At 40.2% G+C, this 26697-nt stretch overlaps 1 protein-coding gene across 8 annotated transcripts in view; it reads left to right on the forward strand.

The window, feature by feature from the left end:
* kif1b (kinesin family member 1B) overlaps positions 1-26697 on the forward strand; it is a 219749-nt gene that overhangs the window by 94685 nt on the left and 98367 nt on the right. For all 8 annotated transcript variants that reach the window (XM_060852399.1, XM_060852402.1, XM_060852400.1 and 5 more), the window contains 7 exons: positions 1959-2038; positions 3413-3488; positions 16000-16079; positions 19149-19255; positions 20850-20933; positions 22471-22651; positions 26228-26300. In XM_060852399.1, the coding sequence (XP_060708382.1) occupies positions 1959-2038; positions 3413-3488; positions 16000-16079; positions 19149-19255; positions 20850-20933; positions 22471-22651; positions 26228-26300 (681 nt within the window). The remainder of the gene's footprint in view (positions 1-1958; positions 2039-3412; positions 3489-15999; positions 16080-19148; positions 19256-20849; positions 20934-22470; positions 22652-26227; positions 26301-26697) is intronic.

Genomic DNA, 26697 nt, shown 5'->3' on the forward strand with positions numbered 1-26697 from the left:
TCAGCCATTTCTAATGGAATAAATGTACATTTCTCATGTTTATGCAACACAAGTTAAATTATAAAATATGGGTATAATGAGTTCCTGGTACCCAATATACCAGCGCAGTCAGAAATTAAAGTGTAACCTACATGGCATTGTTTAAAGGTACAGCGCAGAAGGGAGAAGCTGAAATTCAATGTTTCAGTTAGATTTTGTGTGACAGGATAAACACAGGAAGGATACTCCCAATGTCTGGTGAGTCCAGAGCCTGGGGTCACAGTCTAAGGATGTAGGGTAGGGCATTTAGGACTGGGATGTGGAAAATGTCTTCACTCAGAGTGGCTGAGGCCAAAACATTGACTGTTTTCAAGAAGGCGTTAGAGATCAAAAGTGGGTGCAGGAGACAGAATTAGATGATCAGCCATGACTGCATTGAATGGCAGATCTGGCTGAAAGGGCCAAATGGCCTATTCCAGTTCCTATTTTCTATGTTTGTGTTATGACTGAAGCAGAGTAAAAAGTGAGGTCTGCAGATGCTGGAGATCAGAGCTGAAAATGTGTTGCTGGTTAAAGCACAGCAGGTCAGGCAGCATCCAAGGAACAGGAAATTCGACGTTTCGGGCCAGAGCCCTTCATCAGGAATGACGGTCATTCCTGATGAAGGGCTCTGGCCCGAAACGTCGAATTTCCTGTTCCTTGGATGCTGCCTGACCTGCTGTGCTTTAACCAGCAACACATTTTCAGCTTATGACTGAAGCAGAACTTGTTACGAAAACATGTCATCATCTAACAGAAAGACGGGTTGTCATTTTAAATAAAACTCTTCAGAATAACTTCTTGATTGATTGGGTTAGTGTGCTTTTCAGTTGATGGTAGTTTAAGCAGTGAATGTTATCTTCTTGCTTGGATCAAATCTGAACTAATTAACTGGTGGTTAGGATGCCACGCTTCAGATGGGAGCTCCTTCCTGGAGAGGTTCCAGTTGATCCAGTCATATCACAAAAAACGTCTGGTGTTTATTTCAAGATAAGAAAGCTTAGATCAGTGGTATTTGACAGGAAAGAACTGTAGCTAAGAGGGTTTGGCCCACTTTGAAACATTTGGGAGATTCTAGATAGCAACCCTTTGCAGACTGATTGGCCATTACCTAGGATTCTTAAATGCTTTACCATTAACCCTTTTGTAACCTTCTATCCTGAAAGAAAAGTTTGCATTATTGTGACACTTATCATGATCCATATATGTTTTAAAACCACTTTACAACCAATGAAGCTTCTTGAAGCTAATTTATAAAGAAAGTTTGGGTAAATCATGTATGATGTTTGCTCATGGATCAATTGCATCCATTGAAGATGGAACAGATCTGAGGGTGTACACTGTCCATCTTCAGTGGTTGCTTTCAGAGTAAATCTTAATACCCATTTCTTCTGGCAGCTCTTAGACATGTGTTTTGTTTATGTAGATTCCAATTTCACATTATAATCAAAAGATACCCAACTAAATTGTTTTTGTTTTGTTTTATTTCCAGACAAAATGTAGGAAGTTACTAAAGTTTAAGAGATTGTTAATCTCAGACAGTGTCCACTTTCTGGTTTGTAGATATGCAAACAATGAGCATTCATTTTCCAAACACAATGTTGTGGGAGGGGCTTCTGAATAAAGAAGATTGCAGCATCTGGATGAAACTATATCCTAAAAGTATGAATCAACAACATTAACTTTCCAGAAGGAATCTCCTTCTGATCTTTTCATTCTTTAGTGACAGATTTGCTAATTAGATATATTGTGACTTGGTAGGGCCAGGATGAAACTCTTTGTCTGTGTTCTTAATTCATTTGTCTAGGGGGTCTGTGGCGTAGTGGTAGTGCCCCTACCTCTGGGCCTGGATTCAAGTCCCACCTGCCCTTGAAAGATGTCATTATATATCTGAATAGGTTGATTCAAAAATATCTGAAGGTGCATATTTCTATTTGCAGGAATCAGAAAAGATCATTGCTGAGCTGAATGAGACATGGGAGGAGAAGTTGAGGAAAACTGAAGCAATTCGAATGGAGAGGTCAGAACCTTAGTCCTTTCAAAACCTTTATTTCAAAGCGGTGGTCATGCCACAAGTCTTTTGACCCCCATATTCTGTTCAAATTTACAAGTACTCTTTTTTTTTTCCCATACAAGTACATTTCTCACTCTGCAGAGTGTCGCTTGACTCTGCTAACCTGGCCCAAACAAGGAATTTCATTCAATTTTAATCCTAATTTTTGACCAAGACATTGTGACCCATTTATATTCATAAGAATGAAAGTATAATTTGCTGCACTAAATCAAGATTGCTCGTTCAGAACATTGACTTTCATTGTACGGATATAATGACTACCATGAGGGCTGCTCCTCCTACTCCGGAAAATAATACTCCTTTTGTAACAATGTCAGAGTTATGCTTGTCCTTAATGGTTAGAAATTCACTTTGACAGTCAGCAAGCAGTGTTTTTTAATTTAATAGTAAGGTAGATTATTTTATCTGATGTTCCTTGTACCTCCTCTTCAAATGCAATCTGAGTTAACTGAAACTGTCATTGTTTATCTGTGTACTGAATTATAATTTACAGATTTTTTTGTCGTTGAATGACCTTTGCACAGAAAACATTTTTATTTTGAAGATGGCAGAATCTATAGTGAGCCAAGGTTTTAGCCACTTTTTGAAGTTCTGACTCATCTTGCAGATACTATCTGATTTTAGATCCTCTATGATTACAGAGAGTCTACTTGCTGCAATGATTGTTTTATTACAAAGTGAGTCCAGAGTATTTTGTGTGTATATACTTTGTTGTATGTGTCTGCAACTACAGTAAGTTGATTTGATTTCCCTTAGTTTAGAGGATACTGTATGTAAATGATGAATTGTGGCCTTTTTAAATAAGAATGATAGCTAAGCTGGGTGATTCTAGGAGCACGTGCATAAGCAGCGATATCTCTCGTTTAATATATTTTTAAAAAGTGTGACAAATACATTAAAGAATGAGCGGTTTAATGAAGGTATATGGTATCATAAAACTAAAGACTTATAGCAGGATTTTTATTTTTAAAAATCAGAACCTGAGGTCAGCAATATACTGTTTTTAAAAACCTTTTCTCAAGTGTGCCTGAAATTCCCACCTGTTATCCATTTGTTTCAAGAAATAAAGACATTGGCAGTTGGGTGTACAAAAGAAATATTTTTGACTTTCTGAATGTGTTGGATTTTCCATTGGAAGGTGATGTTGGCTTTTCAGTGAATATGCAAGCACTTGCTGTGTTTTGCGAAGCTTCTGAGCTGTTTAGATTCAGTGTACTAATGCTTCTCATTTGTTGTGACATCATAATCAGAGCTGGGTTGTTGAGCTGAGCTGAAACCGTTCATTAGCAGCTGACTGCAGTGATATTTCTTTAATCCTAGGGAGGCCCTCTTGGCTGAAATGGGAGTTGCTATACGAGAGGATGGAGGCACGTTGGGAGTATTTTCCCCGAAAAAGGTAGATCCTTTATATCAAGCATTGTATGTAAAGCCAGAAGCAAAACTGGCACAAAGGTGGGAAAGTTAATCGGGTGGTTACTTAGTACTTAAATTTTCCTATCACTATTTGCTTCCTGATTTTTCCGAAAGCTTTCCTTTTTTTTAAATTAGTTACAGCTTTTGCTTTCCATCAGTCACCTACGTTTGTACTGTCTTTTATCATTATGTTTCCCACATCATTTGTAATGCGACTGTGTGCATTTTGTATATGTAGGCTTCACTGGTGTGTACTGGCCAGAAGTCAAGGTGTTAGAACTACTTGAAGAATATTATAATTACTTCTATTTAACATCACAAAATACTCGCAGCATCTCCATGTAGATGTGGAAAGTCGGCCAGAAACTCATTGAGTGGCAGAGAACCTGAAAAGGTTGAATTGCCTGCTTCTCCCGGTTCTTATGATTTTATGTTCTTACATTGTTTCTTGGATAATTCCAAAAAGTACTGGAAATATCTGATGCAATAATAGAAATTGTTGGAAAAGCTCAGCAGGTCTGGTAGCATCTCTGAAGAGAAATCAGAGTAAAGGTTTTGTGTCAAGTGACCCTTCCTCAGAACGGTGAGGGACGGTCTCTCGACCTGAAACGTTAACTCTGATTCCTGTCCACAGATGCTGCCAGATTTGCTGAGCTTTTCCAGCAATTTCTATTGTCTCTGATTTACAGCATCTGCAGTTCTTTTGGGAAATATCTGATTTGTTTTGTCATGTTCCCTCATAAAGGCCCAGGGTAGAAGTGTTCCATTTCTTTTGTACTTTTCAATTTTGTTACTTCTTCATTTAGAACAAAGAAAATTACGGCACAAGAATACAGCCCCTCAAGCCTGCGCCGATCCAGATCCTCTATCTAAACCTGTTGCCTATTTTCTAAGGATCTGTATCCCTCTGCTCCCTACCTATTCATGTGTCTGTCTAGGTAGATCTTAAAGTGGAGGCACAATAGTGTCATTTATCGACTTCCGTTGCCACCTTCAGGGTACAATGGACCTGAACATCCAGATCTCTCTACACATCAATTTTTCCCAGGGCCTTTCCATTTACCATATAGCTCAATCTTGAGTTGGATCTTCCAAAGTGCATCATCTCGCATTTGACCAGATTGAACTCCATCTGCTATTTCTCCACCCAACTCTCCAATCTATCCATATTCTGTTGTTTCTCTGACCGTCTCCTTCACTATCTGCCTCTTGACCAATCTTAGTGTTGTCTGCAATCTTGCTAATCAGGCCACCTATACCTTCCTCCAGATCATTTATATAAATTACAAACAGCAATGGTCCCAGCACGGATCGCTGTGGAACACCACTCGTCACAGTTTTCCATTTTGAGAAACACCCTTCCACTACTACACACTCTCTCCTGCTGCCCAGCCAGTTCTGTATCCCTCTAGCTAGTACACTCTGGACCCCATGTGACTTCACTTTCTCCATCAGCTTACCATGGGAAACCTTATCAAATGCCTTAGTGAATTCCATGCATATGACATCTACAGCCCTTCTCTCATCAATCAATTTTGTCACTTCCTCAAATAATTCTGTTAAGTTGGTAAGACATGACCTTCCTTTCTCAAGACCATGCTGCCTATCACTGATAAGCCCATTTTTCTCCAAATATAAATAGATCCTATCCCACAGTATCTTCTCCAGGAACTTCTCTACCACTGACATCAGGCTCACTGGTATATCATTACCTGGATTATCCTTGCTACCCTTCTTAAACAAGTGAACAACATTAACAATTCTCCAGTTCTCTGAGTTCAAGGATGCTGCAAAGATATCTGTTAAGGCCCAAGCTATTTCTTCTCGCTTCCCTCAGTAACCTGGAATAGATCTCATCAGGACCTGGAGACTTGTCCCCTTTAATGTTTAGTTTAGATTAGTTCCTAGAATTAACATTGTGTCAATATTTCTATAGTAATTAACACTGATGTTGCTGCAAAACTGGGTTACTTTGAGTGGACTGTTCCCAAAATTGATGATGACCTGAACATTTGAGATTTGAGTGTTGCTGCGAGTTAACTGTTGAAAAGCAACTATTAATTATGCACACTTTAATCATAGAATCCCTACAGTGTGGAAACAGACCCTTCAGCCCAACAAGACCACATCAACCCTCCGAAGAGTAACCCATCCAGACCCATTTCCCTACCCTATATTTCCCATGACTAATGCACCTAGCCCACACATCCCTGAACACTATATGGGAAATTCACCTGACATGTACATCTTTGGATTGGGGGAGGAGATTGGCGCACCCAGAGGAAACCCATGCAGGTGCTGGGAGAATGTGCAAACTCCACCCAGATAGTCACCCGAGGCCGGAATCGAACCCGGCTCCCTGGCGCTGTGAGGCAGCAGTACTAACCACTGAGCCACTATGTCACCCCGTAATGATATCATATGAAGAAAATGGGTAGAAAATTCATGCTTATTTAAAATTCTGAACTTTATTTAAATTCAAAATATAATTAATTTCCAATGGGATCTGTTTTGTTAATGATGACCCTCCAATCTTATGACTATTACACATCTGAACTTTAAGTGGGAACTTTATACTGGACATGTTAACCATTTTAACCAGTAATAGGGAATGATGTTGTCCACACTTTTTAAAAAATCCTCACTAATGTCAAATTAAATAGCATGAAATTATGCCAATAGCTCTTGCTTAATAATATTTTTCTTTAAAACCATTGTTTTCCTGAGTATAGACTTGGGTCACAAATGTAAGGCTTATATATGCACACCAGTGTCAAGAAACCTATTTAATTATTTGTTTGTTGTTGTCATGTACTTTAACATTTGTTCCTGTTTTCTGCCGTTGCATCCCGTTCAGGTTAATGACCTGTCATCATCTGACTTGTTTGAATCAGATGAAATGTTTACTCCTGAAAAGGTTGGTTTGCAACATTTCAGTTCATGAGCCTGAGACTGAAGTTGAGAGTGGTAAAACTTTCACAGTGGTAATAACTCTCATAAAAATCACTTAAGTTTGTACAGTTAAATAAAAACCACTTCTGATCATTTTAGTCAAAGCCATACCTTATTTATCAAGAAGGGTGAAAGCCTAAAGATAATCACAGGAAATAATATCAGTTATTCATTTTAGATATTTTTTTCAGAGATGTTATTGTACGCCACTCGAGCAGATGGGACTTGAACCTGGGTCTCCAGGAACATTACGACTGTACCACAAGGACCAGATTTAAAGAATTAACCCTGGCCTCTAGTTTTCTAGTCCAGTCACATTATCACTGGACCATGTCTCCCTCAGTAATTTCGTATCTTGTGGTTATTCAGTTATATCATGTTTTGGTTTCCTTAGTTGAGGAAGGATATTCTGACCATGGAGGGAGTGTATTGAAGGGTTCCCACGCTGATTCCTGGGATGGGAGGATTGATGTGTAAAAGAGACTGGATTGACTAGGATTATATTCAAGCGGAGTTCAGAAGAGTCAGGGGTGATTGAGGAGAAATCCTTAAAATTCTCACAGGACCTCGATGGGCTAGACGCAGGAAGGATGTTCCCAGTGGCCAGGGAATCCAGAACCAGGGGTCACACTCTAAGGCTACGGGAAGGGCTATTTAAGACTGAGATGAGAAGCCATTTCTTTACCCAGAGAATGGTAAGTCTGTGGAATTCTGTCATATCAAGGAGTTGAGGCCAAAATACTGAATGTTCTCAAGAAGGAGTTAGACATAGTTCTTAGGGCTAAAAATATAAAGTGTATGCAGCGCAGATGATAACAGGATATTGAGTTGGACGATCAACCCATGTTCAAATTCAATGGCAGAGCAGGCTTGAAGGGCAAAGTGATTTACTGCTGCTCCTATTCTCTCTTAGTTGCATATTTTCTATATTGCTATATATTATAATCCTAGTTTTGGCATCTCTTTATATGTGTCAGAATTGTTGTATTCTATCAACATGTATGTGTGCATAACAATAACTAAACTGGGCATGACCTGTCGGAATGGTCGATCTGATGCTGCAAACTTCTGAATTGTAATAATCTAAAGATTTCCAGTGATATAGCTGGTAGCTGTAGTTATTTCCTTTGGCAGTTTGTTCCATTTGTGGGATTGTCCTTGGAAAGAAATACTGTTCACAAACTGTCTTGAAGCAAATAGTCTTTGTAGGTCCAGTAGCCTCTGAGAGAGAAAGAGTCAACATTTCAACTCTGCAGCAACTCTTCCTCTGGGTTCATCAGTGACCCTAAATGTTAATTCTGTTTCTCTCCCTGCAGCTCTGCCAGATTTGCTGAGTTTTTGCAGCACTTCTTCACAGGCTCATAGTCATATAACATGGAAACAGATGGTCCTACTTTCTTATTTATTCATTTTTGATTGGAGTATGCATGTCGCTGACTGGGCCAACATTTATTGCCCGTCCCTAGTTGCCCCTTGATAAGGTGGTGTTGAGCTGCTTTCTTGAACAGCTGCAGTCCAGTTGCTGTGGGTTGACCCACAATGCCATTTAGGAGGGAACTCCAGGATTTTGACCCCTACTTGTCCACTCTGACCAGATTGCCGAAACTGATCTAGTCTCATTTGCCATCATTTGGCCTATTTCCCTCTAAACCCTTACCATGTAGCCTTTTGAATTTTGTAATCTTACCTGCTTCCAATGCAAGTGCTACCAACTTTATGAAGAAATTGTTTCCCCTCTCATCTTAAACCTATGCCCCTGGTTTTAGACTCTTTCATCCTCAGGGGAAAAAAACCTTAGCTGTTCATCCTATGCATGTCACGCGTTCTTTTGTTTTTATTTCAGATTTCCAGCATCCACAGTGTATTGCTGGAAAAGCTCAGCAGGTCTGGCAGCAACTGTGAAGGGAAAAATCAGAGATAATGTTTCGGGTGCAGTGACCCTTCTTGAGAATGTTAAAAATCACACATCATCTGTGAAGGGTAAAATCAGAGTAAATGTTTCGGGTCCAGAGACTGACTGACTGCTCAAGAAGTGATGTGGAGGAGCCAGTTTTGGACTGGGGTGTACAAAGTTAAAAATCACACAAAGCCAGGTTATCATCCAACAGGTATATTTGGAAGCACTAGCTTTTGGAGCACTGCTCTTTCAACAATCCAGGTTTTTTCAACATATTTCAGTTGCATGACACTGATCTTTTGCTATAAATTCTGTCTTATGATCTTATACTCCACAACCACCTGATGAAAGAGCAGCGCTCCAAAAGCTAGTGCTTCCAAATAAACCTGTTGGACTATGACCTGGTGTTGCGTGATTTTTAATTTTGTACACCCCAGTCCAACACTGGCTCCTCAACGCTTCTTGAGCACGGTCAGTCTCTGGACCCAAAACATTATCTCTGATTTCTTCCTTCACGGACGCTGCCAGACGTGCTGAACTATTCCAGCAATTTCTGTTTTTTGTTTCTGATTTCCAGCATCTAGAGTCCTTTTGGTATTTATTCCACAGTTTTTGCTTTTATGTGTGTGGTCTTTTTCTGGGTAGTTGCTTTTTTTTTGTCATTGCCAGAGGGTGGTAGTTACTTGCCTCAATCACTGCTTTCACCAGCCTGTTTTGTAATTTTCTCCTTGCTTTGTTGGTTCCTGTTCCAACCTTTGATCAAGTATGTGACACGAATATGACTGAATCATGCAGCACATCTTTGGACCACTGCAGTTCCGTCTGGTTTTGCAGTGGTAGTTTCCATACCCCTGGGTCAGGAAATATTCCTTCTATTTCCTGTCTGCCTTAGAGGTGGGTTTATTACATGTATGAAATAGTTGCTTATAAAGCACTTTTTCATAACCCTGGTCTTGAAGAATCATAACCATCTTTGGAGCTCTGGTTTTCTCATAGTACTGCCCCGTCTCTGGGCTAAAAACCCACCTGCAACAGAGCTGTGTCATAATATGTCTGAATAAGTTGATTAAAAATCCATGGGGATCATACAGTGCACTGGTAGTATCTTTGCCTCTGGGTCAGAAGGTTCAAGTCCCATCTGCAAAAGATTTGAGTCACAACATGCCTGAGCAGATTGTTTTATCAGAATAAACTATAAAGTTCACGTGAATAACTCGTTCTGAGCTCTGCTAACTATGTAGGCGTCATCGGTTTTGGGTGCCAGTTACATTTTCATGTCATAGATCTATGGGATTGTTCAGTGCTACTAAAAACATGGAAAATAGGAGCAGCAGTCGGCCATTTGGCCCTTTGAACTTATTCCACTGTGATGGTACTAAGAGGTGTATTTTGTCTTGGTTTTTTTTTGTTGAGAGGTTTTAAGGCAGAGGTAGTGAGCAGTCTCCCAAAGCCACTAGAATAAACAACGTGTGAGGCCGTGGGGTTTTTTCAAAAGTTGGAGCAGAAGCAGCCTGAACGGGTGTGGTCAAACTCCCACAGAACCTTTAGTTTTAGCTTTCTGCAGTTGTTGCTGGGGTCTTGACAAGGCTATAAGCTGCAGTAAATCTCTCCCAGCTGCTACACACTCTCAGAATTTTCTCTTGATTTTCTTCTCCCTCCTGGGCTGCTGGAGATGCATGTGGGGCAATCTGTTTTCTGAATTTAAGGGTATGTTTATGGGATGTTATTGTATTGGTACAGTGAATTAGCAATAGACACTATCTGTTATTCTGTTGTGCAAGAGTGTTAAGTTAATCCAATTCCTTCCTTCCTTCCTTCCTTTTTTTGTTGTAATGTAACTATAGTGGATGAATAAAGCATGTTTTGGTTTAAATCCAGAAGTTTGACCAATTGAATTGCATCTGGAATGCAAAACCTTACATTTAGCTTTAAAATAAAACCAAGTTCAGGTCTAAACCGTCTTTTGAATATTTTGGAAAGGGGGTTTGGTCTGGTCCATAACATCTACCCTTCAATATGATCATAGCTAATTACCCAATTCAATGCCCTGTATCCACTTTCACCACAGACACTTTGTGATCCCTTTAGCCCATAAGAAATAAACCTAACTCACTCTCTGTTAATTAAGAGAATTTATAAGTGAGCTGTAGATTTTGCAAAGCAGTCATTTGAACTGGGGTTTGTTAAACTTCAGCTCTGTGCTTGGACAGAGCCGTGCTATTGATGCAACAAAGTTCAGGAAGTGTGAGGATAGCAGCAAAACATTTTCTTGACTGTCACTCAGTAGCAATTCCATGTAACTGACCTGTTGTGTTGATGGAATGGGCACATTGCTTGTAAATACATGTCACATTTTTTTACACATTTTGGAGTATGCCAAGCTCAACTCTAACACGCTAAGGCAGAATTGTTTTGAGTACTAGGATCTTAGCGAGCTTTGAGGAGATTTGTAACTCGGGTTGAGATTCTGGATATAGGTTTGCTCGCTGAGTTGAGGTTCATTTCCAGACCTTTCATCACCATACTAGGTAACATCTTCAGTGGGCCTCAGGCGAAGCAGTATACATGATTCCTGCTTTCTATTTATATGTTTGGGTTTCTTTGGGTTGGTGATGTTACCACAGGAAATGACATCACCACAGGAAATAACTTCCTTTTTATCTTTAAATAATAGTTGCCACAGAAAGGCACTTAATTTAAAGCAGCAAAAAAAAACTTCTGAAGAAGGGTCACATACCCAAATTGTTAGTTCCGATTTCTCTCCACAAATACTGCCAGAGCTGCTGAGCTTTGTCATCAGTTTCTGTTTTTGTTTTTGAATTCCAGCATCCACCCCCCCCCCCCCCCCCCCCAAAATGTTCAGAAGATGGTTTAGACCAGAACTTATTCTTATTTTAAAGCTAAATGTAAGGTTTTGCGTTCCAGATGCAATTCAATTCAGTTCTTTCTTTTAAAAAAAAAAGCCTCTTGGCCCTTTTGCCCTGAATGCTATGTTCTGTACTGCTTGGCTATCTTTAATAAAGAGTTATAAAATTTTATCTTAATTTTACATCTTAGAATTGAATCTTTGTTGCAAAGAAATCAGCGTCCTAGTCAAGTTTTCACACTGAAGGTGCATGACCTGTAACAAGTTGCATTTATTCAGCTTTGTTGCAAGAAACTCGTCCCAAAAAATTTTGCAAGACTATTATGAAACAAATTTTGTTGTGCAGCTATGTAAGAAAATATTGGGTGAGTTTAAGGATCATCTTAAAAGAGGAATGAAAGGTAAAGATTATAGAGCTAGGTGTGGGCAAGAAAGGCTTGGAAGGATTTGAGTACAAGAATAAGGATTTTAAAATTTGAAACAAAGAAAACAAATTGTTGGAGAAGCTCAACAGGTCTGGCAATGTTTGTGGAGAGAAAATAGGTAACCCTTTAGAACTTCACTCTTGCATTTCTGAAGAAGGGTCACTGGGCGAAATATTAACTCTGTTTACTCTCCACAGGTGCTGCCAGACCTGCTAAGTTTCTCCAGCAGTTTCTGGTTTTTGTTTCAGATTTACAGTGTCTGCAGTTCTTTGTTTATTTTAAAATCAAGGCTTTGTTCAATTCCAATCAATTCAAAATGAGTCAGTCATTGCAGAGTTGATGGGTGAATGCATTGTTTTGGGTTAGAACACAGGCAGCTGTGTTTAGATGAACTCAGTTTTCTTTTTATATAGGTTGGATGATTGGAAGTTGACCTGGGGATCATTAGAAAAGTCAAATCTGAAGATAAAAATATAAGTGAGGGTTTTAGGAGCAGATGGACTGAGCCACAGATGGAATTGGCTGATATTAGAGGTGTAAGGAGGTCCTCTTTGTAATGGAGTCTATCCCATTCAGTACAATAATATTGCTGAAAATGTGTTGCTGGAAAGGCGCAGCAGGTCAGGCAGCATCCAAGGAGCAGGAGAATCGACGTTTCGGGCATGAGCCCTTCTTCAGGATTCTTTCGGGTTCATGCTCGAAACGTCGATTCTCCTGCTCCTTGGATGCTGCCTGACCTGCTGCGCCTTTCCAGCAACACATTTTCAGCTCTGATCTCCAGCATCTGCAGTCCTTACTTTCTCCTAGTACAATAATATTACCTGAGATGGTTCTCATCACCTTCTCCTGAGTTAATGTGTCCCATGGTTTGGGTGTCCAACAACGTGACTTCTGAGAGTAAATCCATATGAAGGATAAAGGATTTTGTAAAGTCAGTGGGTCTTCTGCATTAATGTTCTGTAAATGATGAGTAGGTGAAGGGCATTGTGCAGGACATATTTCCTGATTAACTGATAGAAGTGGATTAAGATCAATATTGTGGATCTTAATTATGTGCAAACTCTTTGATGCACTTGTATAATTGAAGTTATCAGTTGGACGTTGCTTTGAAGTTTTGAAGAGATTATTAACTATTCTCAAATCAATCCATAAATCCAGCCGTTGAAAGAGTTATGTAACAATTTCAACATTGCAAGCTTGATATAAAATGTAAACTTAACAGTCTCCTGCACATTCTGATTTTACCTTTTTCTTTTTATGGAAAGCATTACCGTTAACTTTTAAATGGATGTGATTCACACCATGAGCCAAAGTGAATTTGTTTCAAGACACACTGAAGTTTTGTCTAATTTTTGACTCTGCTGAGTTCAATTTAGTTATTAAATCATCTTAATTTTCTGTTTTGTTCTATGTAGAATGATTGGTTGATATTGAGATTTCATAGAGTAAGTTACCATAGTTGTCTTATTTGTGTGGCTTTAACTTGAGAGGAATCATCTACTCAAGGAAATTTGTGATATTATCACAGATTTTGTTTCAAGTCTCATGAACTCAAATGGCTTTATTTCAGTTGTAAATCCTGCACAGTCTAATCTCTCCTACACTAGCTACCTTGTGTTCCTTGTTTCATGTAATTCATGGTTCTCTTCACTTGTCCATGTTTTTTTTTGAGTTGTCTCCTTGTATTTTCTGTCACTTTTTACTTTGGCATTTCTGCTTCCTGAAACCTTGTTGCTTAGGATTTGATTCCAAGGCCATGTGACCTTTTTGCTGACTCCTTTGGTGTATTCTCTCCAAAGAAGGTTGGTATATCTGATAGCATTAAGATGATATGGTGCTTGTGTTAATGTTATTGTATTGTACTGTATGCATGTGTAAAATCTGTTGTGTCCATTTAACACAATACAATTTCAGGAGGTCTATCTAAAGCTGTTGATCAGTTTTCTCATCTGCAATAGTACTTGGCATTGCATTATTCTGCTGTGGCCAGACTGTCTGGTCTGTGGACTATAAAATGAATAACATTACGCTTTAGTTGTTTGTATTTGGAGCAGTACATATCAGTTGGCTAATAAAGTCCCTAGAGTGCTGTTTCATCAGAACTGTTCACCCTGAGGCTCATGATATCTTATTCGAAGGGAGAGATTGAGAAGGTGGGGGACATCTGCCAGTGCAGGAATTGAACCCATGTTGGGGGTCACTCTGCATCACTAACTAACTGTCCCAACTGATTCACCTAACCTTTGGCTAATAGGAATGATTTAAAAAGACAACCAGTAACCCATAATAGTTTAAATTTGGAGAGAGTTTGTGAAAATGTCTCTTGGGAGTGCTGTTAGGAAGAGTTTGAAAATCTAGAGGTGTCCTGGAATACTTTGAGGTGCTGACACCCTTGTATTATAGGTCAGTTTTGCTTTCTCCTATTGCAGTCTCCGACTAATATTCTAAATGCTTCCTTCCTTGTTGATTAAATTTGTTGAGTAAAAACCAATTGATCAAAAGTCATGAGATGCACCATAACATATAATTCAATACCGCTGTGATTTCGACACAATGAATTTTGATTAAAGGTTGAACGAAGAATGATCAAAGACTTTTTTTTGCCTTTTAATTGACAGTTTTGAAACGGAATATTACTGTGGAATGTGATCAGCGTAGTGGTTTAAGTCTGTTCTTTCATCTCAAAGGATGAACAATCTCTCTGGTCTCGGAGGATCTCGTGAAAGTTTGAGAACTCTAGCCTCAATTTCTGGCTCAGGCCATCATGAACATTTTTCCAATGAGTTGGAAGTTACTGTTTGAGTTCTTAGTCATCATATTTCAATTCCATTTCTTCAGCTGTGTGGGCAGTCATAATTATTCTCGTTTGAAGGAAACAGATTCAACAGCCCCCAGTTAAAACCTGCCTTCACAAAGCAGCTTCACTGAGATTGCTGAAGAGTGGGGGAATTGCAGGGGGATGTGAGAACCATTGCCAATTATATTCACAATGCTGTTATTCTCTATTATATTTTTTAAAAAATCAAATGTGCAAGCTATGATTTGAGCTGATAATTTGAATGTGCTTTAATATCATTTCAAATTGCTTTTCATTTTGCCTTTTCATATCAGTTCTGACTTTGGGAGGGCTTTTAAAGACTGCAGCCAAGCAATTCTGAAGGTTCAGCCAAATTGATGTGCAAAAGAGTGTGAAGGACTGCATTAGTTACTCCTTAATTATATAAATAAAAATTGTAATGCAATTACACCATAATTTTAGAATGGTGTAGATCGATGATATTCTGTTGCTAAGAGCTATTTCTGGTCACAAGACTGAAAGTAAATGCTAATAACGTTTTTGCTACATTTCTGGTAATACTCACTTGAAAATCTTTAGCATTCATTGGCGTTAGCATAACAAAGTAGAAAGTGGGTTTGTATCTGTGGGATCTATCAATCCCCATAAAACTACTAGGTATACGAGTAGAATTAGGCCATTCAGCCCATTGAGTCTGCTCTGCTATTTGTTCATGGCTGATATGTTTCTCAGTTCCATTCTCCTGTATTCTCTTGGTAACTCTTGATCCTCTTAATAAGGGATTTTCTTATTTTCATTCCCCCACTGATCAACAGAGCAGCTTTTATGTACAGCACCCTGTTAATAGAAATTTAATGCAATGTCCTTCCATCTGGTTGTGTCATTTTGAAAATTTTAAACTGGATTTTTCTTCCCCGCTCCTGAACAAGTTTATCAATTGAACGCAGGTTGCATTGTGGCTACCTGATACCTCACCCAAGAGATCATTGTTGATGATGAGACTTTGGAAAGAGCAACCATGAGGCATTGAACTGTTTTTTTTCAGGAGAGGGAAAGGCGGCAGCAAAAACTCCATGTGATCATGCCCGCAACTACAAATGTATTTATACAGATGTTACAAACACCATTGGGAGTTGGAGCTTTGGTGTTTTCTGATCCTTCTCCATCCCCTGTCCATTTTCATTCACCCTCAGAATATATCTGGACAGACAAAAAGACCAGTTCTGACATCTCAGCTGCCTGGTTAACTAGCCATGTACCTGGGACTGAATTTGGTTGCTCTGCTAGTTTTGTTTTTGTTTATTTGTACATTTATTGCTGGAGATATCCAGTGACCAAGCTGTGAACACCTTTTGCGTTTATTAGAGCGAAGGCTGGTCACTAAAATGCAATGTGATTTCACTTGATCTCGAGTCAGTTTAGTCATGATCGCACTAATTTGGCGAGCGGATCGGGATTATTTTGTTGCAAAGAACAATATACTTCCAAGCAAAAATAGCCTAAATTGCTAAAAAGACTGAATATTTTAACAATGTTCTGTTCTGTTTTTCATGTCAGACACCACATCTTGTGAACCTCAATGAGGATCCTCTCATGTCAGAGTGTCTTCTTTACTACATCAAAGATGGCATCACGAGGTAATGAGATTCAATGAAAATTTATACTAATTTCAACAAGACATTGCCCAATGGCAAACTGTGTTAATTTTTGATTTTACCTTAACAGTGATGGATTTATTTTCTCATTTGAGATGGGCTTTCTGGGTTTTGGTTTAAAAGGATTCAATATCTTCATTACTCAGGTGTATTGAAATGTAGTCTTTTCTGCAGTGAGAATGAATTAATTTTGTTAAGTAATTTTAATAGTTTAAATATATCTCATTTGATTTTTAACAGCATAAAATTATTCTGAAGACTGACAATACCCGATTGAAACCCAACGTTCAACCATTTGGGGGGAAAAAATTAATTTGTACCTTACGTTTCAATGGCTAAGTTTGCTGAAATTTTCCTTCCCTCAAACTTTAGTTGAGGATATGGGTTAAGCAATAGAACAGAAAAAGGCCATTTAGCCTCTTGAGCCTGTCCCACCATTGAGTGAGAATGTGGCTGATTTGTGATTTGTCAGCATTTACCTGGCTTTGCTGTATATCGTTTTGTGTCTTTTGGATAACATGAATCTAGCATCCTCTGTTTTAACATTCACAATTGATCTGGCACTTCCACCATCCTTTGTGTAGAAATGTCCCTTAATTTTAGCCTTCAAAAGCCTGGCTCTAATTTTTACGATATCACTCTAGTCCTATTTGTTGGACTGGGGTGTACAAAGTTAAAAATTACACAACACCAGGTTTAATTGGAAGCACACTAGCTTTCGGAGCAACGCTCCTTCATCAGGTGATAGTGGAGGGCACAATCCTAACACAGAATTTATAGTAAGAATTTATAGTGTGATGTAACTGAAGTTATACATTGAAAAATTGATTGTTAAGCCTTTCATCTGTTAGAATATCATGATGGTTTCACTTTTTTCATGTGTAAATCACAAAACCTTGTTTTTAAAAAGTTGCATTCTCGGATTAGCCGTTAACAATGATGATAGCTAGACAATATGTTGAAGGTGTTAGCCCCCTATGTTCTCTGTCTATGCTGTGATGTTTAGATTTATTCTAATCTAAAAAGTGAGATAACGGAGTTTTACATAAATTCATGCAGTTTTTGAGTTCAGAGTTCTATATGAATGCATGCAGTTTTTGAGCAAAGTACAATGTAATCCTGCAAGTACAAATTCATCCCACAAAATATATACTTGCGCGCGTGTGTGTGTGTGTGTGTGTGTGTGTGTGTGTGTGTATAGTGCAATGGTGATCACCTGTAATGTGACATGAACCCAAGGTCCCAGTTGAGGCCCTCCCTATGGGTACCGAACGTAGCTATCAGCCTCTGCTCGGCCACTTTCCTCTGCTGCCTGTCCCGAAGTCCACCTTGGAGGATGATCACCCGAAGGTCCGATGCTGAATGTCCTGGACCACTGAAGTGTTCCCCAACTGGGAGGGAACCCTCCTGTCTGTTGATTGTTTACCATCATTGCACTATACACATGCACAGGCACTCCTATACACACGGACACACATACACACAGACGTGCACAGACACCCACACACACCCTTAACAGACACACACACTCCCACACTCTCGCATGCACCCCCTCACAGACTTAAAACACTCTGCACTCACTACGCGCGCACACATACACTTTCTTACACTCCCAACTCCCAACCCAGACACACAGACACAGACACACACAGACCCACATGCGCACACATATTTTGTGGGGTGAATTTGTACTTTCAGGGTTACATTGTACTTTGCTCAAAAACTGCATGCATTCATGTAGAACTCTGAGCTCAAAAACTGCATGAATTTATGTAAAACTCCGTTATCTCACTTTTTAGATTAGAATCAATCTAAACATCATGGCATAGACAGAACACAGGGGGCTAACATCTTCAACATATTGTCTAGTTGTCACCATTGTTAACAGCTAATCCAAGAATGCAACTTTTTAAAAAAAAGGTTTTGTGATTTACACATGAAAGAAGTGAAACCATCACTGTATTCTAACAGATGAAAGGCTTAACAGACAATCAATTTTCAATGTATCATTTCAGCTACATCACGCTGTAAATTTTGCTATAAGTTCTGTGTTAGGATTGAGCCCTCCACTACCACCTGATGAAGGAGCGTCGCTCCGAAAGCTAGTGTGCTTCTAATTAAACCTGTTGGACTATAACCTGGTGTTGTATGATTTTTAACTCTCTAACTCTAGTCCTAGACCTACATGCACATGTATGCGCGCACACTGTGACTGGTTGCCCTTACATTCTCACACTTTCACTCCCTTCTGTATGCTCTGGCTCTTGTTTTGTCTTGCACATGCATGCTGAAGAACAGCAGCACGTACATTCTCTCTTGCTCTTGTACACAGTTGCTTTTGTTCTCTCCTGCACGCATACCCCTGCTGTCTAATGCCCTTTGCTTTGGGGTCTCGTGCTCGCTTTCTGTGTCTGCCTGTCTATCTCTGTCCGGTGCACACTCCTGTCGGGCTTTCTCACCATTCCATCTTCCCTTAATTTTTTGGAAATTGAGCAGGTTCTGATCAGTTTTAAAAGAAGTATTGAGTAAGGAGATCTAATAATCTTTAGTTTAAGACATGTTAGTTTTTATTGCACTTGAATGTGAATTCCTATTGTACCCAATAGGACTCTTACACCAAACTAAATACATACAGTGTACAGCACAAACTAGAGAGTGCAGTGCAATACTCACTGTGTTTTTCTTGACAAAGTTAAATTGGATAATAAGCAGCCTTTGACTACAATACAAAGGTAGACCTAAATTTAAATTTGAGAAGCAGACCCTAAACTATGCTACCACGAATTTGCCAATTTAGCAGCTGCTCCCTGGATGTCTTTTAAGCCTTTGAAAAAGCAAAACCTTGCCCCCATTTCAGCTAAACTGGCTCGAGCCAGAGGAAAATAAAATCTTATTTCAACCTTTTTTTTGCATCTCTCCTGGTGATTCATGCTTCAACCTTACTTTAATCAAGTCTATAATTAGATAATTAACACAATTGTAAGTGGAAACCTCACTTGATTTGCGAGTATGCTTAGCTGTAGTAAATGTGTATTTTTTTTTAATTATTAGGGTTGGCCAGGCAGATGCCCAGAGACGTCAAGATATTGTTCTCAGTGGTGCCCATATTAGAGAAGAGCACTGTAGTTTCAGGAGTGACAAGAATCCAAATGGAGAAGGTAAAAGTTAACACGCTGTTTTTATTTTCCACACAGAGTTCCTGAAGAGATTTGAATTGGTTTAAATTTATTGTCACGTGTACCGAGGCACAGTGAAAAGCTTTGTCTTGTGAGCAATACAGGCGGATCACGTAGTTAAGTAGCAAAGATAGTGAATAATAGGTAAACAGCAGCAAAAACAAAAACAAGGTACAGGCGAATGTTAAGAGTTTGAGAGTCCATTCAGTATTCTAACAACAGTAGGGGAGAAACTGTTGCGAAACCAGCTGGTGTGCGTATGTTCAGGCTTCTGTACTTTCTTCCTGATGGTAGAGGTTGTAGAAAAACATTGCCAGGGTGGGATTGATCTTTGAGAATGCTGATGGCCTTTCCTTGACAGCGGGACTGGTGTGTGGATTCTGTAGATGGGAGGTTGGCCTTTGTGATTGTCTGGGCCAAATTCACCACTCTCTGTAACCATCTCTGATCTTGAATGGTACAGTTACCATATGAGGTAGTGATACATCCAAACAGAATGTTCTTAATGTCGCGCCTATAAAAGTTGGGAAGGGTATTCATCGTCAGGCCATATTTCCTCAGCTGCCTGAGGAAGAAAAGATACTGTTGGGCCTTTTGGAAACCAGTGCGTTCATGTGAAGAATCCAAGAAAGCTTGTGTATAACCACTCCCAGGAGTTTGACACTTCCACTCATTCCAACTCTGTGCTGTTAATGTGTAGGGGGGCATGAGTAACATCCTGCAGAAAGTCAGTAATGAGTTTCTTGGTTTTTCCGGCATTGAAAGCGAGGCTGTTCTCCGTGCACCATTTTTCCAGGTGTTCCGCCTCCCATCATTGCTGATCCCAAATGCTATGACAATGAAAATTCTCTGACTCTGAATAAAATTCTCAGGCTCCTGTGTTGACACCAGATGTTCTGATGCTGATTGGATAAATGCAGGGTAGCATTGGGCTATAAGAAAATGCTGTTTCTGTAAAGCAGGAAGTTGAAATAAATAACAAAAACAGAAATTGCTGGAAAAGCTCAGCAGGTCTGGCAGAATCCGTGGAGAGAAATCGGGATTAATGTTTCAGGTCGGGCCACCCTTCCTCCGAACCTCATCCCCTGGTGTAATGGTGACCATGTAACCATTCTCAGTTTTCATACAGACCCATCTGATTCACTTCTGTCCTTACCTGGTCTGGCCCACATGTGATTCCAGGCCCACAGCAGTGTGATTGACTCTTAACTGCCCCCTGAAATTACCCAGCAACCCATTCATTTCAAGGGTAATTAGGGATGGGAAACAAATTCTGACCCCACCAGCAATGCACACATTAAGAATAACATAAAACTTGAGTGTGTACTGACAGTATTAGGAACAAAGTTCCAATGAAGCAGGAAACTTGGCCTTGAACACTTTTTTGGCAAATTTAGAATATGCTGTTAATTGTAAAACGCAGCACAGATGTTGTAAAGTACAAATCGACCCACCGCTTCCCCTGGTAGTCATTAGCAGCTCAATGAAATATCCTTGCACACCCCGGAGCATGACTTTCCTCACTCCTATTATCAGCAAGCAGTGCCTCAATATCTTTCCTCTCTCTCGTCTTCAGTTATTGTTACTCTGGTGCCCTGTGAAGGATCTGAAACTTATGTGAATGGCAAACGAGTTGCCAATCCAGTGAAACTGCGTTCAGGTAGGCAACGATACTGATTTGAAGTATTGATCTGTTAAGTGTGTGCTTATACTTGCATGTTTGAGTTTAGTGTGGTCTTTGATCCTGTCTTGTTATTGCCTGTTGTGAGTTGACACTTTTCTGGGAGGCACGGTGGCTCAGTGGTTAGTACTGCTGCCTCACAGCACCAGGGACCCGGGTTCAATACCATCCTCGGGTGACTGTGTGAAGTTTGTAAGTTCTACCCCGTCTGTGTGGGTTTCCACTTGGTGCTCCAGTTTCTTCTCACAATCCAAAGATGTGCAACTTAGGGTGGATTGGCAATGCTAAATTGCGTGTAGTGTCCAGGAATGTGCAGGCTGGGTGGGTTAGCTGTGGGAAATGTAGGGTTACAGGGATAGGGTAGGGAGGTGGGTCCTGGCAGGTTGCTGTTCAGAGGATCAGTGTGGAGATCATAGGCTGAATGGATTCTTTCTGCACTATAGGGATTCTATAATTTTCCAATGGACGAAATGTTTCTATATTTATTCCAATATTTTTTGATTGTACCATTCCCTGTGATATTCTGCCCTCCTTTTGTGCAAATCTTGACAAACTCTTCCATTTGTAATTTGATGAAGGCTGCAGTTGCTGGTCTCTGTCCCTCTGGCTGTTTGTGTGAGTGTCCAGGTGGTGGATATTGAAGACTGACTAATGATATCCGAGCTGATCCAAGTGCCTCCACTGGTCAGCTGGAGCCCGTAGCCATGAGTGAGAAAGCCAGCTATCGGTCTCTCTTTTCTTTTTGTTGAGTGAGTGTTGCTGGAAAAGCACAGTTGGTCAGGCAGCATCCGAGGAGCAGGAAAATCGACGTTTTGGGCTGGAGCCTTTGATCAGGAGTGAGGCTGGAAGCCTCAGGGGTGGAGAGATAAATGGGAGGAGAGTGGGGCTGGAGAGAAGGTAGGATGTGACTGAAGAGCTTCAGGGCAGAAGAGAGGACTTGGGGAGTACAGTGACAGATTCACTAGAGAGAGGAGGGTGCTAGTTCTGAGAACCTACCTGTTTGACCAAGCATTTGATCATCTGATCTAATATCTCCTTAAGCAGTTTGGTGCCAGGTTTTGTTTTATAATGGTTCTGCAGAATGTTTTTTTGTGTTTTCTGTTTTTAAAACCTACACATGAATGTTGTTCTTTGTGAAATTTGCATTTTCTAAAGATTTTACCATATTTTAAAAATATTCATTCTTGGGATGTCGATGTTGTTGGCTGGGCCAGCATTTATTGCCCATCACTTGCCCCTTGAGAAGGTGGGGGTGAGCTGCCACCTTGAACTACTGCAGTCCATGTGCTGTGGGTTGACCCACAATGCCCTTAGGGAGGGAATTCCAGGATTTTGACCCAGTGACAGTGAAGGAACGGCAATATATTTCCAAGTCAGGATGGTGAGTGACTTGGAGGGGGTGGTGTTCCCATGTACTTACTGCCCTTGTTCTTCTGGATAGAAAAATGATTGTGGGTTCAGAGGTGATGTCTGAGGATGTTAGTTGCAATGTCCTGAAATTTGAAATTTGTTTCAGGGAATCGTATTATTATGGGCAAGAATCACGTCTTCCGATTCAATCATCCTGAACAGGCACGTGCTGAACGAGAGAAGACCCCATCTGCTGAGACACCAGTCGAACCTGTTGATTGGGCGTTTGCTCAACGAGAACTTCTGGAAAAGCAAGGCATAGATATGAAACAAGAAATGGAGAAAAGGTAACGATAGCCTGGAGAATTTTAAAACTTTTGAATATGTCCATTTTTGAGTCAGTGTTTTAATGTGCCCAAAATACCAGTGTTGGACTGGGATGGACAAAGTCAGAAACCACGCATAGTCCAGGTGAACCTGACAAAGGAGCAGTGCTCCAAAAGCTTATGATTTCAAATGAACTTGTTGGAGTATAACTTGGTGTCCTGTGACTTTTGTCAAAATAGGTGATGTTGACATTCAAAATGTACCTTATAAATTGATCTTGGTACTTAGGTAAGATGTGTAAAATGAAAGTAGTTGATTATTCCAACTCCTGTGACACCAGTGGGGCACTTCAATTGACCACACATGTGCACTTGAGGTTTGAATTTGCTGACACAAAAATTAAATAATAATGTGTTATCTGGAGGGGCCAGATTGTATTTGTATTGGAATCCATTGCACCCTGTCATGCACAACATTTTGCATTCCTACTTGCACAGAACTCAGGTTCTCTACTGTTTAAACATTGCTTAATGTGGGAATGTATCTAAATTCTGTACTTCTGGGAACATTCGTTTCATTAATGTGGAATCTCTACTGATCAAAAATGATTGATTTTCAATTGCTGTCAGTTGGATATGTTAACACTAAAATAAAAGTTAAATAGGGCTGCAGAGTGGCTCAGTGGTTAGCACTGCAGCCTCACAGCGCCAGAGTCCCAGGTTCCATTCCAGCCTCTGGCAACTGTCTGTGTGGAGTTTGCACATTCTCCCCGTGTCTGCCTGGGTTTCCTCCCACAGTCATAGATGTGCAGGTCAGGTGAATTGGCCATGCTAAATTGCCCGTAGTGTTAGGTACATTAATGGGCTGAAAATGTGTTGCTGGAAAAGCACAGCAGGTCAGGCAGCATCCAAGGAACAGGAGATTCGACGTTTCGGGCATAAGCCCTGGCAAAACAATTTCAGCTCTGATCTCCAGCATCTGCAGACCTCACTTTCTCCTCGAAGATTTTAACCTACTGCGAATCCTCTTGCAAGGATGCCTTCCTTGAAGAAGCGCTCTTCCTTCTTCCTGAAGAAGGGCTTATGCCCGAAACGTCGAATCTCCTGTTCCTTGGATGCTGCCTGACCTGCTGCGCTATTCCAGCAACACATTTTCAGCTCTGATCTCCAGCAACTGCAGACCTCACTTTCTCTTCAGAGGGGAATGGGACTGGGTGGGTTACTCTTTGGAGGGTTGGTGTGGACTTGTTGGGCCGAAGGGCCTGTTTCAACACTGTAGGGAATCTAATCTAATTAATCTCCTGCCTATACTGGAAATTTAAAATAAAAACAAAGTCCTGGAGGACCTCAGATGGTCTGGTAGCATTTGTGGAGAGAGAGAAAGTTGATGTTTCAAGTCAAATATGAGTTTTCTTTTGGAAGAAGAGTAATTGCACCTGAAATATTTGACTCCTCGTTTATCTCGTGACAGATCCTGCCAGACCAGCTGAGGTTATCCAGCACTTTGTGTTTATTTGGAGGTATTAACAAGTGTTTTAGATTCTGGTGTGTGAACAACTCCAGTTCTCTCACAGAGGTGAGAGGTTCTGTGTAGAGTAACACAGGAAATTTGCTGTCAATTTTGATATCAGTCACAGAATAAATTGAGAGTGAAAAAGGTTATGAACAGGATTTTGAGGAGTGGCCAGCTTCTGCAGAATTCCAAAAGAAGGGAGCTCTGCATTTGTATGAGGCGATTTTGATCACTGCTGCTTCAGAAGTGCAGAATCGTGTTTCCATTCTGAAAGATCTTCCATTGCACACAGCTATAAGGGGAAAGTAAACCACATTCCCCCTTCACAGTACTCTGTGGCCATATTCTGACAGTTAAAGATCTAGACAGCTGCTGTGGAGCACTAAGTAAATAAAGTAAGTGTGATTGTTGGGTGCTGGGGAGCAAGGTGCCAAATGGTTTGGATACCAGGTACAGGATTCCAGATGGGTAGAATGCCAGCTGGGTAAGTGGTAATGTTGGCAGGTGTGGAGGGAAGGTAGCAGGTGTTAAGTGATGCAAGTGACCTGCAGCAGGTCAGGGGTAGGGTGGGAAAAACCAAATCGGAAGGGCATCCAACGTGGGTGGGGTTTGGGGGTGGTGTGAAGGCTGAAGAGTCCCTGTTTAGTCCCTGTGGGTGTTGAGTAAGAGTCTAGTGAGCCTGAGTGGTCTTGAGGAGGTGTATTTGGGGATATGTGAGAGATAAGTATTGGATCAACTGGTCAGTTGCTCAGGAGTTGGGGAAAGGTTAGATTGTTAAATAAAATAAATGATTATCTGTTTACTTCTTCCAGCAGAACCCTCCAAACTATCCAGTTTGAGCAGATACTTGGAGGGTTTCGAATGTGGAGTAATAAATGTCTAAAATCTGCGCTTCTGACATCCTCCCACTTCCAATTACATGGTCAATCTTGATTCTGTGCTCAAGGTCACAGTTGAGGGTCAAACCACAACCTTCTAACTGGGGAACAAGAGTGTAACAAACTGAAACCAGTGGCAGCTTTTTTATGAACAGACTCAGCATGTTGCCTAGTAATCTTACTGGCAGGGAGGGAACTGCAGTGCTAGACTCTAAGCTGAATTTAAAGATAACGTAAGGGAGGTATTAGTTATAGAGGATAGAATTGTTACGGCATAAGTGTAACAGCACAGGAGATGATTAAATTAGTCAAGTCCATTCTGGTTCACTGGAGATCAATCCAGTCAGTCCCATTCAGCCACTGTATCCTGTATTTCATTCATTTATATAACCTAGAAAGTGCTTTGCAAGTCGAACAATGTGCACCAAATAATGACAATATTTGTGTGCAATGAAAAGACGAATCAACTACCATTTCAAATCTAAACAAAAAAACTGCAGATGTTGGAAATCTGAATAAAATCAGAAATTGCTGGAAACACTCACTAGGTCTAGCAGCATCGGTAGAGAGAAAACAGCATTAATATATTGGGTCCAGTGCTGAAGAAGGGTCACTGGACCTGAAGTCCTGTTGCTGATTTTTCTCCACAGATGCTACCAGACCTGCTGAACATTTCCAGCAATTTGTGATTTTGTTACCATTTCAGACCGGCCGTCTTCACTGTAATCAGTGCCTACTGTTAAGGAAGAATGTGTAAGGAACAACCTTGATCTTGCCATTTGTGAAGTTGTCGCTGCATTTCAATAAATTACTCATTTAAAATGTTTCTGGCAGTGCTATTTAAAAGCATAACCTTTTCCTCGTCCCCAAATGAAACCTGTTGCATGAAGTCTTGTATCAACTACTATTTAGAAGTTTGAAAATAATCAATCTAAAATAGTTTGCATTGTTCATTCACTCTGAACTGGAGTATTGTCTGTGTATATCAGTAATGACGGTTCTTGTGTCTGTGGCAAGCACTTTATACAGTACAGTGAATGTGTGCATACCAAAGAGAGATTTGTTTACGAAATTGCTTTACTGTAAATGAGGAATTATTAAATTTGAGTCATCTCTTTCAAATCTATCCATTCTTTAATCTGTACTGAATTACCTGACCTATGCATCCACATAGGAAACGGATCTAAGATATTCTGTTCTCAACAGACTACAAGAAATGGAGATTTTGTATAAGAAAGAGAAGGAAGAGGCTGACCTACTTTTGGAGCAACAGCGCTTGGTAAGGATTTCTGGCTCCTTTGATGCTAACATTTCTTGTGTGTCAGATGTTGTTACTGCATTATCCTAGCCTGAAGTGAGTGGATTCTTCATGCTTGCTTTGTTGATTTCCAGACACTACTAATTTTGCACAACCTTCTACCTCTGACTTTCCATTGAGCTCTTTGTAATGAGTGTTGAAATGGATCATTTAAAACTGCATGGGACAATCCACTTCTCTTGCATGGGTCTTGATCTTCCTTGTATCTTATAGAGAAATAACTGTTCTGCCATATCTGAACAACATCCCCACAGCACGACCTTTTCAGGAAGTTAAGGATTATGGACTCAATGGAGGCTTTTGGCATAATTAGTAGACAGATTTTGTTTTCTTGAGTGGGAGAAGAAAAGCTGTTGCA

Source organism: Hemiscyllium ocellatum, chromosome 37 (genome assembly GCF_020745735.1).
Source record: "Hemiscyllium ocellatum isolate sHemOce1 chromosome 37, sHemOce1.pat.X.cur, whole genome shotgun sequence".
Taxonomy (NCBI): domain Eukaryota; kingdom Metazoa; phylum Chordata; class Chondrichthyes; order Orectolobiformes; family Hemiscylliidae; genus Hemiscyllium; species Hemiscyllium ocellatum.